Below are 15,009 nucleotides of genomic sequence, written 5' to 3'. Positions count from 1 at the left end.
GTCTGTGGCCCTGTCTCCTCCTGGCCCCGGCCTGCGCCCGCTGCAGATCCCAAAGTGCGTAACCATGCTACCCCGCACCCCCAGGAGGGGCTTGGCATCGGCATTATCCCCCCTTGGACAGAGGGGAGTCACTTCCCCCCAGGCCCAATTCGGGATCCTGCTCCAGCTCCTCCTCTAGCTGCCTGCCCCCCAGGCGTGTGTGCTGGTCTGCACTGGGGGTTGTGTAGGCTACAGCTGCCTGCCCCCCAGGCGTGTGCTGGTCTGCACTGGGGGTTGTGTAGGCTACAGCTGCCTGTCCCCCCAGGCGTGTGCTGATCTGCACTGGGGGTTGTGTAGGCTACAGCTGCCTGTCCCCCCAGGCGTGTGCTGATCTGCACTGGGGGTTGTGTAGGCTACAGCTGCCTGTCCCCCCAGGTGTGTGTGCTGGTCGTGCTGGTCTGCACTGGGGGTTGTGTAGGCTACAGCTGCCTGCCCCCCAGGCGTGTGTGCTGGTCTGCGCTGGGGGTTGTGTAGGCTACAGCTGCCTGCCCCCCAGGCGTGTGTGCTGGTCTGCGCTGGGGGTTGTGTAGGCTACAGCTGCCTGCCCCCCAGGCGTGTGTGCTGGTCTGCACTGGGGGTTGTGTAGGCTACAGCTGCCTGCCCCCCAGGTGTGTGTGCTGGTCTGCACTGGGGGTTGTGTAGGCTACAGCTGCCTGTCCCCCCAGGCGTGTGCTGGTCTGCGCTGGGGGTTGTGTAGGCTACAGCTGCCTGTCCCCCCAGGCGTGTGTGCTGGTCTGCGCTGGGGGTTGTGTAGGCTACAGCTGCCTGTCTCCCCAGGCGTGTGTGCTGGTCTGCACTGGGGGTTGTGTAGGCTACAGCTGCCTGTCCCCCAGGCGTGTGTGCTGGTCTGCGCTGGGGGTTGTGTAGGCTACAGCTGCCTGTCCCCCCAGGCGTGTGTGCTGGTCTGCGCTGGGGGTTGTGTAGGCTACAGCTGCCTGTCCCCCCAGGTGTGTGCTGGTCTGCGCTGGGGGTTGTGTAGGCTACAGCTGCCTGCCCCCCAGGTGTGTGCTGGTCTGCGCTGGGGGTTGTGTAGGCTACAGCTGCCTGCCCCCCAGGCGTGTGCTGGTCTGCGCTGGGGGTTGTGTAGGCTACAGCTGCCTGCCCCCCAGGCGTGTGCTGGTCTGCGCTGGGGGTTGTGTAGGCTACAGCTGCCTGTCCCCCCAGGTGTGTGCTGGTCTGCGCTGGGGGTTGTGTAGGCTACAGCTGCCTGCCCCCCAGGTGTGTGCTGGTCTGCGCTGGGGGTTGTGTAGGCTACAGCTGCCTGCCCCCCAGGCGTGTGCTGGTCTGCGCTGGGGGTTGTGTAGGCTACAGCTGCCTGCCCCCCAGGCGTGTGCTGGTCTGCGCTGGGGGTTGTGTAGGCTACAGCTGCCTGCCCCCCAGGTGTGTGCTGGTCTGCGCTGGGGGTTGTGTAGGCTACAGCTGCCTGTCCCCCCAGGCGTGTGTGCTGGTCTGCGCTGGGGGTTGTGTAGGCTACAGCTGCCTGTCCCCCCAGGTGTGTGCTGGTCTGCGCTGGGGGTTGTGTAGGCTACAGCTGCCTGCCCCCCAGGTGTGTGCTGGTCTGCGCTGGGGGTTGTGTAGGCTACAGCTGCCTGCCCCCCAGGCGTGTGCTGGTCTGCGCTGGGGGTTGTGTAGGCTACAGCTGCCTGCCCCCCAGGCGTGTGCTGGTCTGCGCTGGGGGTTGTGTAGGCTACAGCTGCCTGTCCCCCCAGGTGTGTGCTGGTCTGCGCTGGGGGTTGTGTAGGCTACAGCTGCCTGTCCCCCCAGGTGTGTGCTGGTCTGCGCTGGGGGTTGTGTAGGCTACAGCTGCCTGCCCCCCAGGTGTGTGCTGGTCTGCGCTGGGGGTTGTGTAGGCTACAGCTGCCTGCCCCCCAGGTGTGTGCTGGTCTGCGCTGGGGGTTGTGTAGGCTACAGCTGCCTGCCCCCCAGGCGTGTGCTGGTCTGCGCTGGGGGTTGTGTAGGCTACAGCTGCCTGCCCCCCAGGCGTGTGCTGGTCTGCGCTGGGGGTTGTGTAGGCTACAGCTGCCTGCCCCCCAGGTGTGTGCTGGTCTGCGCTGGGGGTCATGCAGGCCCCTCGTGGGGAGACCTTGCACTGGTGTGAAGAATGCCTGGCCCCGTGCTCTGGGTGGCTGCACTGGTGCAAATGCCAGCCCGTGCGGAACAGCCCCTGGCGGTCCAGGCCTGAAGGCATCCTGGCCGATTGAGTCCTGCTGCGCCGGGGAGAGCGACAGGGCTCGGAGCCGTGGGCTCACCCTGCAATCTTGGACTCAGCAGACAGAACAAGGGGACGGGAATCCCTGCTCAGAACAGCCCCTGGCTGCATGGACTTTCAATGCAGCAGCCAGCCAGCTCCCAGCTGAGAAAGGAGCCATCCCGCCCCCGTCCCCCCAGACATGCCACGGTGCTTCCCTGCAGTGACAAGTCCTGCCCCCGACTAGGTGAACGGTGCCTTTAAGGTCAATGGGACAAGATGCTCCCCTGCACAAGGATGACCGCCCCCCTGAGGGTAGAGGGGTATTGAGGTGCAGATGGAGCGGGGCTTAGAGGTGAACTAGGAAACCAGCAAGGCTGAGGTTCGGGGAGGGTCTTCCAGATCTCACAGGCTGCAGAGCGGAAGGTCCCCCCCAGCCCTCAAAGGGGCTCAGGGAGAAGGAGCTGGCACGACTCTCCCGGAGCGTAAGAAGCAGGGCTGAGCGGAGGAGGGCAGGATGCAGCCACCTCTGGGGGAGGCCAGCTCTGGAACAGAAACCCACATCATGTGCCAGCTAGGAAAGCAGGACTCACACGCACTGACAGTGGGCAGGGGCAAGGAGTTCAGAACGTGTCACTCATGCTGGGACTCTGGCCAGGCCAGTGGGGTTAACTCCTCCATGTGTGGAAAGCCCGGCAGCCAGGTTGGGTTTTTGCACTTCTCTGGAAACGCCACATCCTAGTAGCCTGGGCCTCCTCCGGCCAGCCTGGGGTATGACTCAAAGGGAGGGAAAACATCGCCTATTGACTCAACAGCTTCCCATCATCCCTGGGTTTTCCCCTCCCGGAGCTGAGCCTTCCCCCTCCTCCCCCCCGCCCCGATTAGCTTGAGTGGGGGAACGGCTCACTGTGCCCCTCCCCAGCTGAAGTCACTGCCTGGTCCCTAAAGAGCTACAGTGGCCCTGGGCACATGCCTGAGGATTCTCCCTTTGCTGGTCCCTGCTTCCAGCCAGGGGAGGTGTGAGGGTGTTGGGACCCCGCGAGGCGGAGCCCTCCGAAGCCCGTACTCACAAGCAGGAGCGGAGGCGCTCTGGGTCCACGGGGCTGCTCGCGCGCAGCAGTGCTGGGGTGGTTCCTGGGCCACCGCTAGCGCATGCGCAGGAGCACTCAGGGCTAGCAGTTTGGCCAGTGGGACGGCGCCTGCGCGTGCGTCCTGGAAGAGCGGCGAGGACTTTGAAAAGCCCGCGGCCCCGGCGGAAAGGGGCTCGGGGCTGGGGGGAAGGATCGTGGGCCGGCGATCCCCAGGGGAAGGGCATGGGCCTCCTGACCCCCAGGGTGTACCTGACGGCGGGAGAGCTGGTGATGCCGGACCTGACCACCCTGCGAGTCAGCTGCCTACATGACTTTGGACAGAGTGGCACTAGAAAGTAGGAAGTAGCCCAGGACAGGGTGAAATGGACATCGGGCCGCCAGTGAGGCCTCGCTGAAACCTGCGGGTTGGTGAGTTGCGGGATGTGTCCCCACCAACCGAGCAGCAGACCGGCATCCCTGCTCTCAGGCTCCTGGGTCGGGGACAGGAGCGGGAGTGGGACCAGCCCCCCCCACACACACACTCTATGAGTGTGCTGGATAAACGTTTGGGACAATTAATGATCTGGGGACTAGAGCCTTGATTGCATAAGCGCAGCTCTCCCGGGGGGCCAATAAGGACACTGGTGACTGGAAAACGGTGGAGGAAGGTGGGCCGCCAGAAGGGGCATACATCGTGAGCACTGACTGCAGGGGTAACAGGAGGCTGCAGGAAGTTTCACGGACACAGCGACATTTCTGTGTCCAACATCTTGATAAATCCGGTCCCTGTAAGGTTGGCGGAAGGAGAGCAGCATCCGAACATGGCAGCCAGCCTGGGGAGTGTCTGCCCTGTCTCCTGGCTTAGAAGCCCCTTAAAGATGGGGACTCAGGAAGCCCCCAGTTTTAGTCCTTGGGCCTGGAAGACCCTGTCTGTGACGCATCAGGGCTGCTAGGTCTAACCCCAGATGGGGAGGAGGCGGTGGGGAGCCCAGTGCCTCAGTGAGGGGTAGCCAAACCCAGAAAACAGATTGCTCTCAATGTAGAGGAGGCAAAGTGCCTTGGGGCTCCCTAGACCTGCTTCCGCCCTACTAGGTGGGTGAGCCTTGCAGACCAAGCCAGAGGGGAGTTCATCAGCCCAGCCAGAGCTGTTGCCAGCAGGTACCCACTTCCCTCCCTGTGAGCTCAGAGCAGGGCTGTGCCCCATGCCCCCCACCTGCAGCTCTCCATGTCCGTCCCAGCCCCACACCCCCATATGTCCTCCACCTCCTCCCCAGCCCCACATCCTCCCCCACCTGCATCCCTCCTCCCCAGTCCCACACCCCGTCCTCCCCCACCTACATCTCTCCTCCCCAGCCCCACAACCTCCTCCACCTGCATCCCTCCTCCCCAGTCCCACACCCCGTCCTCCCCCACCTACATCCCTCCTCCCCAGCCCCACATCCTCCCCCACCTGCAACCCTCCTCCCCAGCCCCACATCCTCCCCCACCTGCAACCCTCCTCCCTAGCCCCACACCCTACCCCACCTGCATCCCTCCTCCCCAGCCCCACATCCTCCCCCACCTGCATCCCTCCTCCCCAGCCCCACATCCTCCCCCACCTGCATCCCTCCTCCCCAGCCCCACATCCTCCCCCACCTGCATCCCTCCTCCCCAGCCCCACACCCTACCCCACCTGCATCCCTCCTCCCCAGCCCCACATCCTCCCCCACCTGCAACCCTCCTCCCTAGCCCCACACCCTACCCCACCTGCATCCCTCCTCCCCAGCCCCACATCCTCCCCCACCTGCATCCCTCCTCCCCAGCCCCACATCCTCCCCCACCTGCAACCCCCATCCACAGCCCCGCACGCCTACGTCCGTCCCCACCTGCCCAGCCCAGCCCAGCCCGACTGTTGCCCCGCCCCTCGCGGGCTGCTGCTCACGTGGAACCTAACGCCACGCGAGCTGGGGCCTCGCTGCGCTCCCGGGGTCCTGCGACCACCTGAGCTGCCCGCGGCGGTGCCTGTTCCGGGGCCGCCACCTCCCGGAGGGGCCGGGGTCGCCTCTACAGGCGCCGGGAAGCCCCCACCCGGCAGCGCCGCGCCCCTCGCGGGGCCCCCGGGCTGGGGCGGCGGCGGCGGCGCGGGGCCCGGGGAGGCGGGTCAGGCGGCCGGAGGGGCAGCCCCGGAGGCGGGCGGGGGGCCGGGAGCGGGCGGACTTAGCGCCCGCCGGAGCAGCGGCGGGGCCGGGACGGGTTTCAGGTGCGGGGAGCGGCGGGGCTTCGTGCAGGTTCTGTGGGGCTGCTAGGGGTGTATGGGGACCGGGCATGGGGGGTGTCTAGGGGGTCCCTGTGGGGGTCTCTGTAGGGTGTATGGGGACCGGGCATGGGGGGTGCCTAGGGGGTCCCTGTGGGGGTCTCTGTAGGGTGTATGGGGACCGGGCATGGGGGGTGCCTAGGGGGTCCCTGTGGAGGTCTCTGTAGGGTGTATGGGGACCGGGCATGGGGGGTGCCTAGGGGGTCCCTGTGGGGGTCTCTGTAGGGTGTATGGGGACCGGGCATGGGGGGTGCCTAGGGGGTCCCTATGGGGGTCTCTGTAGGGTGTATGGGGACCGGGCATGGGGGGTGTCTAGGGGGTCCCTGTGGGGGTCTCTGTAGGGTGTATGGGGACCGGGCATGGGGGGTGCCTAGGGGGTCCCTGTGGGGGTCTCTGTAGGGTGTATGGGGACCGGGCATGGGGGGTGCCTAGGGGGTCCCTGTGGGGGTCTCTGTAGGGTGTATGGGGACCGGGCATGGGGGGTGTCTAGGGGGTCCCTGTGGGGGTCTCTGTAGGGTGTATGGAGATCGGGCATGGGGGGTGTCTAGGGGGTCCCTGTGGGGGTCTCTGTAGGGTGTATGGGGACCGGGCATGGGGGGTGTCTAGGGGGTCCCTGTGGGGGTCTCTGTAGGGTGTATGGGGACCGGGCATGGGGGGTGTCTAGGGGGTCCCTGTGGGGGTCTCTGTAGGATGTATGGGGACCGGGCATGGGGGGTGTCTAGGGGGTCCCTGTGGGGGTCTCTGTAGGGTGTATGGGGACCGGGCATGGGGGGTGTCTAGGGGGTCCCTATGGGGTTCTCTGTAGGGTGTATGGAGACCAGGCATGGGGGGTGTCTAGGGGGTCCCTGTGGGGGTCTCTGTAGGGTGTATGGGGACCGGGCATGGGGGGTGTCTAGGGGGTCCCTGTGGAGGTCTCTGTAGGGTGTATGGGGACCGGGCATGGGGGGTGCCTAGGGGGTCCCTATGGGGGTCTCTGTAGGGTGTATGGGGACCGGGCATGGGGGGTGTCTAGGGGGTCCCTATGGGGGTCTCTGTAGGGTGTATGGAGACCGGGCATGGGGGGTGTCTAGGGGGTCCCTATGGGGGTCTCTGTAGGGTGTATGGGGACCGGGCATGGGGGGGTGTCTAGGGGGTCCCTGTGGGGGTCTCTGTAGGGTGTATGGGGACCGGGCATGGGGGGTGTCTAGGGGGTCCCTGTGGGGGTCTCTGTAGGGTGTATGGGGACCGGGCATGGGGGGTGTCTAGGGGGTCCCTGTGGGGGTCTCTGTAGGGTGTATGGAGATCGGGCATGGGGGGTGTCTAGGGGGTCCCTGTGGGGGTCTCTGTAGGGTGTATGGGGACCGGGCATGGGGGGTGTCTAGGGGGTCCCTGTGGGGGTCTCTGTAGGGTGTATGGGGACCGGGCATGGGGGGTGTCTAGGGGGTCCCTGTGGGGGTCTCTGTAGGGTGTATGGGGACCGGGCATGGGGGGTGTCTAGGGGGTCCCTGTGGGAGTCTCTGTAGGGTGTATGGGGACCGGGCATGGGGGGTGTCTAGGGGGTCCCTGTGGGGGTCTCTGTAGGGTGTATGGGGACCGGGCATGGGGGGTGTCTAGGGGGTCCCTGTGGGGGTCTCTGTAGGGTGTATGGGGACCGGGCATGGGGGGTGTCTAGGGGGTCCCTGTGGGGGTCTCTGTAGGGTGTATGGGGACCGGGCATGGGGGGTGTCTAGGGGGTCCCTGTGGAGGTCTCTGTAGGGTGTATGGGGACCGGGCATGGGGGGTGTCTAGGGGGTCCCTGTGGGGGTCTCTGTAGGGTGTATGGGGACCGGGCATGGGGGGTATCTAGGGGGTCCCTATGGGGGTCTCTGTAGGGTGTATAGGGGATCGGGGTTCCTATAAGGGCTTCTGTGCAGCCTGCCCCCCAAGGCTGCACGTGGAGTGGTGGTTGCTGTCTTCTGTGCTGGGGAGATGCTGTGGCTGTGGCGGGAGAAGGGCCAGATGGGCACTGACCGAGCCCAGTAACCAGCAAAGAGCTGCCAAAAACGGTCCCTCCGCACAATCAGGGTTTTGTGCTCACAAGGGAGCCCGGCAGACAAAGAGGCGCTCTTCTGAGGGCAGCTTGGAAACAGGGAATGATTGTGCCATAGAGCCCTGGATGAACGCTGGCCCAGCGCAAATGGGTTAGGCTCTGGGGGCAGGACAGGGATACTCCTGGGCAAATCTCCCTGGGAGCTATAGCAGGATATGCCGGGTGGGAATTTTAAATGCTATCGCACACCAGTGTCGTGCCCAGAGAGAGGCTCTTCTGCTAAGGCAAGGTCCTTTCTGGTGTAGCTTTTGCCGCTTTGCAAGCAGTTTAAGCGAAGTCAAAGAAAGCCGCCCTGATGCTGAGATAAGCATGGCCATGTTGGGGAAGGTTATAATGGTACAGCGGTACCAGTGTGGCATGATGTCTGCACTGCCCGTGTTAACGCACATGCGAGCAATTTGGTCACTCTTGATTGGTGGAGGAGAGGTCTCCTGGTGTTAAAAACAAAAAAATCCTGAATGAGGGGTGAGAGGTTTATCACCAGGAGCATTGTCTATACCGGCGGGCACTTTTCAGGGCTAAAACTTGTCACTTGGGGGGTGTTTATTCACACCCCTGAATGACTAAAGTTTGTATGCAGCTAGCGGCAGTGTGGAAACAGCCTTACACGTGTCTCCCAAGTAGACAGGCCCCTAGCGGATCGCTGTAGCAGAGGCAGAGTTTGCGTTGCTTGCACAGTGCCTGCTGGAAGGTGGGTGCCCCTCGTGGACGAGGGGAGGAGCTGTGATCTGGAAGCACTGAACGCTTTCTGCCTCTCTGCAGGTCACTGCGCTAGCCTGCGACCGGGAAGATGAATGGCTGGGTTTCACACGCACTCTGCCTGTCTGTCGTCCTGCTGTCTCTGCTGAACAACGTTCTTGCTGGGAGTGGTCAGGATCTCCATTGTGGAGGTAGAGGGAGCATTCCCAGCTCGATCGCTATGTGACAGTTGTGCCCTGTGCCTCAGTTTCCCTATTTGTAGGTCACCTCCCAGGCTGTGACTGGCATTGCGTTGGGCACACCCTTAGGAGGAGACCATCTTGGTTGCTGTTCCCAGTGCTGGCACACCACGCACTGTTGAACTGTATGTTTATGATGTGTCCGTGCCTGCGAGGGGCAGACTGGATAACTTGTTTGCTTCTCTCCCTCTGTCACCATCTGTCACTAATGCAGCTGAGTTTTCTCCCCTTCTCTCTAGCTTGTCGGGCCCTGGTGGACGAGCTGGAATGGGAGATCTCCCAGGTGGACCCCAAGAAAACCATCCAGATGGGGTCATTCCGAATCAACCCGGACGGCAGCCAGTCAGTCGTAGAGGTAGGGTGTCTTGCAGCTGCCCAGTTTGGTACATCTCTCCAGCCCTTGGTGTCTTTGAAGGGTGAGGTTTAAGGGAGGGGAAAGGGTTGGCAAATTGACAGGAGACCCCTACTGGAAGTAGCAGCCACATGTTGGGGGGAAAAGGGCTGGAGAAGGGAGCAAGTCCAAGCTCCCAGGTAGTTTTCCTCCCCCCGAAAGGCTCTGAGGTGGGATGAGCCAAAGAAGAGGGGAGGATTCCTGTTTTGAAGATTAAGCCAGCCTGTGGGGGCTGGGAATGGTTCCTGTGCAGTAGCAGGGCTTGCTCTGGAAAGGCAGCATTGGCTGATGCAGCAGGGGGCTGGCATCCAGGATGCTGGGGACTTCTGTTCTCAGCCCTGCACTGGAGGCAGGGGTGAGACTGGGGGGGGGTGGGATCCTGCGTGCCGTGCAGAGCTCGCTGGGCGGCCTTGGCCCAGTCGTTTGGCCTGCCTGTCGAGTGGAGATGCAGTCGCTGCTCCCAGGGACAGCTGGGTGGCCCAGCGCGGCTCCTACCGAAGCGTTGGTTGGAGCGTGGCTGTCGCAGCTGCCTCGTGCGGGAGCGGCGCGGGGAGTGCACTCTGCCCAGCGCGTCAGGTCGCTGTGGTTCTCCACAGGTGCCTTACGCCAGATCCGAAGCGCACCTGACGGAGCTGCTAGAGCGGGTCTGCGAGAAGATGAACGAGTACGGGGAGAAGGTGGATCCCGCCACCCACCGGAAAAGCTACATCCGGGTGATCTCCCACGATGGGACCAAGATGGACCTTTCCGGGACCAAAATTGACGGGGACGTCACATCCACCCTGAAGTTTGCAGTGAGTGCAGAGGGGCTGGGTGTATCGGGAGCTCTGGGCATGGCACTCAGCTGCCAGTTGAAGGCGGCTCCTTGGTGACTTCTGATGCTCTGCCACAGTAGCCTCTGCCCTGCCGGTGCTGGGCACTAGTGGATGAGTGGGAGACGCCAGGCTGCTCTTGGTAGCAACGTCAGCTGACCCCTGACCTTCCTGGGCTACAGAAAACTGTCCCTCTCCAAGCTGGACCCCTGTGCATTGGGAGCTTAAGGAGAGGACTGGGGCTATGGAGAGCATTTCTCCTCTCTGTCGTTGCTGTCCCATGTGACCCCTAAGTGCTGGGGAGGCAGGGGGCAGGGTTCTGACCCTCTCTGGCTCCCGTTGCAGTGTGAGAGCATCGCTGAGGAGTATGAGGATGAGCTCATTGAATTCTTCTCCCGTGAGACCGACCATGTCAAGGATCGGCTGTGCAGCAAACGGACTGGTAAGTGAGGCTCCTTGGTTCCTTGGGGCAGGCACTAGCCAGCCAGGGAACATAACGGCCACACTGGGTCAGACCAGGGGTCCATTCAGTCCAGCGTCCAGCCTTCCGACGGTGGCCAAGGCTGGTGGCTTCAGAAAGCATTAACAGGAGAGCTGATTGTCAAGGGATCCGCCCCCTTGGCACTCATTCCCAGCAAGTCAGGGACACTTCAGAGCATGGTTTTGCATCCCTGCCCAAGCAGGCTAATAGCCACTGATGGGCGTATTCTCCGGGTCCTTTTGAGCCCTGTTTATAATCTTGCCCATCATGTCGTCCCCTGGCAAGGGGTTCTACCAGTCCCAGCGCGCAGTGGGAAGAAATACGTCCTTCGCTTTGTTTTAAACACACAGGGCCGGGGGGCTTTCGTTCACCTCTTGAGAGCTGTCTGGAGGCCAAGCCCTGTCAGCACCCGCTGTTATGTCCCAGGGCTGCACAGCAGCTCCCATGTGAAACTGGGGAGGGCCTCAGCCATCATGGTTGGCTCCAATTGGCCCCTTGCTGGCAGCCTCAGCAGAGATGCCGAGGACGGAACTCACCACGCTAGGAGCGAGATGGAACAGACCAGAAGCTGTTGGCAGTTTGCAGTGCGGGGGGGCGGTGCGTACAGAATTTAACCAAGAGACCACGGCTGGTCCCCCTCAATCAGCGTTGTTATTCCCCACTTCCCATCATGCACCAGTCCTGCGGCATCACTTGTACAGGGTGGCTGCTGCTCTCCAGCCCCGAGGAAGCTGCCTTTCAGGGATGGGGAACGCGATCCCTCTGCAGCATGGTCCATATGTTCCTTTGAGATGGGAGGGAAGGGATCCAGACAGCCATCTAGAAGTGAACTCCACGTCACCTTTCCCAGCGGGGAAGAGCAGAGATGGTAGGCCTGTTTTGATTGGCTGATCATATGAAGGATTTGAGAGATCTGGTTCAATTCCTGACTCTGATGTACACTCCATGCAACCTTGGTCAAGTTGCTTCCCCCACTCAGTGCCTCAGTTTCCCCATCTATAGCACAGGGGCACCACCACCTCCCTGGTGTAGAGTGCTGGCTAACTCCCCAGATGCTCTATTGAGCATTGTAGAGAAGCCATTAAATAAAACTGCTCAGAAGGAAGGAAGGTAAGAAAGGAACTAATGAGACTTAGCTGTGACCCAGGGTGCTCCGTGCATAGATCTTAAAGCCCTTCCTGTAGCACAACCTGGGTCATTGGCCCCATTTTACAGATGAGAAAACTGAAGCGGGGATGCAGTGGCTGGCCCAGGATTCCCCAGCAGTTCAGTGGCAGGGCTGGGAATAGAGCCAAGGTCTACTGACACCACTGGGCACTGCTGTTCCAGGCTCTCTCTTCTCTTGCAGTCTCTGGATCGCTCTATCAGACAGCCCTTTCAGACTGGTCCACTGATGGAATCTGAGTTAACCGGTTGACCAATTAACCCTTTGCATCCCTGACCCAGTTGCCCTCACGATCTGTAAAAACACGCCCATCTGCAGGACGGCAGTAACCCCATGACCAGGGTGATACAGAAACGTGGGTCAGAGAAAACCAGCCTGGCACTGAGCTAATAAACTCCCCCTCCACAGCCACTCTGGTGCGAATGGACAAGCCTGGCTCCCTCCCGGAAGATCAGCAAGGCCAAGCACTGTCGGACCAAAACAAATCCCGTCTTACATAGCAGCCCCCGCTTGCATGCGGCAGAACCATCCCTGGATCTGGTGCACAGGGGCTGTCCCGGCTCCCTGGGCTTGCTGCTCCCAGACTAAGGGCTGCGAGTCAAGAAATTATATTTCATGCTGCTTTTTCTAACCCCTTTTTCTAACCCTGCCTTACACACACACACACACACACACACACACACACACACACACACACACACACTCTCTCTCTCTCTCTCTCTCTCTCTCTCTCTCTCTCTCTCTCTCTCTCTTCCCCCCCCCCCCCCCTCCTTGTTCTGGGAAACTCCAGCTTGGGCCAGGCATTCCCGAGGCAGGGCCATGGGAGAGTCATTCCTCCCACAACCAAGCTCATTTGCGCCGGGAATTCTCATTGGGTGCCAAGAGCAGGGATGGGATTGGAGCCGCCAATTGCAGGGACTGATTTTCCATCCCGCTAAGTTATTTTTGGACGGCAGCCCTGGGAGCTGCCTGACCTTTGTTCTTTCTTGTCCACGCTGTTGGAAAGGGAGCCTGGCTTTACACCTTCATCCTCCCATATCCCTAAACCTGCACACCTGATAGTGCTGCATGCCACATCCATGCGTCAGTCTTCGGCAGATAGCTCCTGCCACTGCTCTATCTGGGTCAAAGGCCGACTTCAACAGCTCTGTTCAAACAGCCGCGTTTCTCATTAGCCACTAACTAAAGTGTGAATGTTGGGGGGGGGGGAGTGAAGTGGTCCCCCCCATTCCTGCCAGTTCCTACTCTCTGGCTGGCAGACAGATATTTCAGTCCTCACGTGAGCAGTGGCCTCGTCCTTGCCCTGCAAAGCCAGCCGGCCCCTTGATTGCTGTGTGCTTCCGTAAACGGCTGGGAGTCAGGCCCTGGTCTCCTGTGCTCTTCAGCTCTAGGAGGAGAGGAGCTAGGAAAGATGCCTTCGGTCTGAAAGAGAGTTGAATTCCAGGTCACAAATTGTTGACCCTGCTGCCCCTTTAAGGCTGTCTATACTTACCGCAGAGATCAATCTTCTGGAGTTTGATTTAGCAGGTCTAGTAAAGACCCGCTAAATCAAATGCGGAGGGTGCCTCCGATCCGCACAAGGACTCCTTGCAGTCTCCAGGAGTAAGGGAAGCCAACAGGAGCGTTTGCTCCTGTCGGCCGCCCACTATGAAGGCAGCACCAAGCTTGGCTTAATGTAGCTGGAGTTGACATACCTTATTTATGTAGCTGGAGTTGTGTACCTTAAGCTGATCTACCTGGCCTTACAAGAGTCAGGGTGTTAGTCCAGTTCCTTCCTACATTCCTTCACTAGGCAATTGTTTTCTACTGCCCTACCCACCCCATTCATTCACATGCAGGCTGCTGCTTTTCTTTCAAGAACTTGGCCACTGTGTAGTGCTGTTCCGTGTTAAAGAGCTGCTACATCCCACCTAGAGATGGCTGCATTTCAGTGAGGGTGAAATTATCTCCAGGTAGATTAAGTGCTTGGATTCTAGAAATGCGTGTGGTCAACAAAGCGGCTGTGGCAGCTGGGAGGTGTTCTAAACACCTGCCTGAGGAACATATGGGACTCCTCCACGTTTAAAAGGGACCTGGAGGCTGTAGACCTCCCTGGCCATGGGCTGCTAAGCCAATTGGAAAGGGACTTGCTTGTGGTAGCTGCTCTGTTTCCTAGGATTGGATAGAAATGTCACTGAAGGTCGGATTTGGAAAACCGAACCAGACTGGCAGCAAAATGCTTAGACTGCAAACACTTTGGGGATGAGCCAGTCGTCCGCATGTGTAGGAAACTCACAATGGGACCCGATCCCAGCTTTGTGGCCTTTAGGTGCCACCGTAATGTAATACATGGACATTCAGCGAGATTGAAAGGTAGCACGTTCCCAGTGGAGAGTGTGTTTTCCACACGTGGCACGATTAGCTGGTGGACCTCACTGCCGCTAGATCTGACTGAGACCAGAAACAAGATTCGGGCAGGGATTAGACATTTGTCATGCTAGCGAGACCAGCCAGGGCGAAGTAAGAGCAAGTTGTGTAAGGAACGTGAGCTCTGCTGATTCACTGCCTGAACCAACCTCTAACTCAGGGTGGGGAAGAGGGGAGGGAGGATCAGGAGGAGATTGTCCCAGAACTGCCTCTTCCAGGGTTCTTGGCCTGTCTCTGGAGCAGCCAGTGCTGGCCACGGCAGAGAGCGGTTGCTGGCTTGGTTGGGCTGCGGCTCTAATCCAGTCGGATCATTCCCATGTTCTAACGGCTTGTGCCCTTGTGCTTGTGTGTGTAGATCTGTGCGACCATGCCCTGCACATTCCCCATGATGAACTGTGAAGCACGAAGGCCTGCATCGAACAGGACAGTCCCCTGGAGCAGATACCTCCCCTGCCCGCTGGCATTGCCCTGGGAACCGCGCTGGGTGTCACCTGGAAACCCAGATCTTCCTTGGGGTGCAAATCGGAATAGAATGTCCCTCTGAGGGAAAGACATTGCCCCCCTGGGGAGCACTTGATTTCAATTCGCTTTTAGGCTGCCACTGAATCCTTCCTTGTTCCTTCCCCAAGAAGGTTGGCAGCTGGAGGGGCTAGAATCTGGATTGGACCCTTTCTTCTGCCCGCCTAGTCTGGAGCTTTGCCGTCTTATTTATTTTTGTCGTGCTTCCACCGTAACTGTCTCGGGAGGGGAGTGTCATCTCTTGGGGAGAGGAAAGGGGACCAGTACCCAGGACTCCTGGGTTCCGTTCTATCTCTGCCGTTGTCTCACTGTGACTTTGGGCTCCTTGCTGCTCTGGCTCGGTTCCTGGCTCAGGGCACTGCACAGAGAGCTCTGCCCCATCATCTGCCCGCAGGAGATGCTTCTGGCCACCGTCAGCGGGCGCAACGGTTACATGAAGTCCAAGTGCAAGCTGGCAAAGACACGGCCACATGGCTCTCTGGGCAGGGTGGAGGTCCAGGTTTCTGGGGGGAGCCGGGCTACTTTGAAGGGCTAGTTTTGAAATGTCCCAGGTCTGTCTCCTGAAGACCGCTTTCCCGGCTGCAGGAGATCTCTGGCTGAGGGCAGTCGAATAAAACTTCTGACCACGCCGCAGTTGGA

At 60.7% G+C, this 15,009-nt stretch overlaps 1 protein-coding gene across 3 annotated transcripts; it reads left to right on the top strand.

Moving 5' to 3' along the window:
• The first annotated feature begins 5,333 nt into the window (after positions 1-5,333).
• CNPY2 (canopy FGF signaling regulator 2) lies at positions 5,334-15,009 on the top strand. 3 transcript variants are annotated; one of them, XM_075901886.2, is made up of 6 exons: positions 5,334-5,436; positions 8,421-8,548; positions 8,836-8,951; positions 9,584-9,781; positions 10,145-10,241; positions 14,207-15,009. In XM_075901886.2, the coding sequence occupies exons 2-6, from the start codon at positions 8,449-8,451 to the stop codon at positions 14,248-14,250; spliced, it is 555 nt and encodes a 184-aa protein (XP_075758001.2). In that variant the 5' UTR covers positions 5,334-5,436; positions 8,421-8,448; the 3' UTR covers positions 14,251-15,009. The 3 variants fall into 3 exon arrangements, with proteins under 3 accessions (XP_075758001.2, XP_075757999.2, XP_075758000.2); XM_075901884.2 differs by having other exon boundaries at positions 5,381-5,536; XM_075901885.2 differs by lacking the exon at positions 5,334-5,436 and adding an exon at positions 5,478-5,564.

This window comes from Pelodiscus sinensis, chromosome 31 (genome assembly GCF_052426305.1).
Source record: "Pelodiscus sinensis isolate ZL-2025 chromosome 31, ASM5242630v1, whole genome shotgun sequence".
Lineage (NCBI taxonomy): Eukaryota > Metazoa > Chordata > Testudines > Trionychidae > Pelodiscus > Pelodiscus sinensis.
The sequence above is the reverse complement of the archived record's forward strand: the minus strand, read 5'-3'. Positions and strand labels throughout refer to the sequence as shown.

What these genes read in the sequence shown, in the direction of transcription:
- CNPY2 (XM_075901886.2), top strand. Translation starts at nt 8,449, where the DNA reads ATGAATGGCTGGGTTTCACACGCACTCTGCCTGTCTGTCGTCCTGCTG. An exon ending in CATCCACCCTGAAGTTTGCA is followed by an intron (nt 9,782 to 10,144) that starts GTGAGTGCAGAG and finishes CTCCCGTTGCAG; the next exon opens with TGTGAGAGCATCGCTGAGGA. An exon ending in GCTGTGCAGCAAACGGACTG is followed by an intron (nt 10,242 to 14,206) that starts GTAAGTGAGGCT and finishes TTGTGTGTGTAG; the next exon opens with ATCTGTGCGACCATGCCCTG.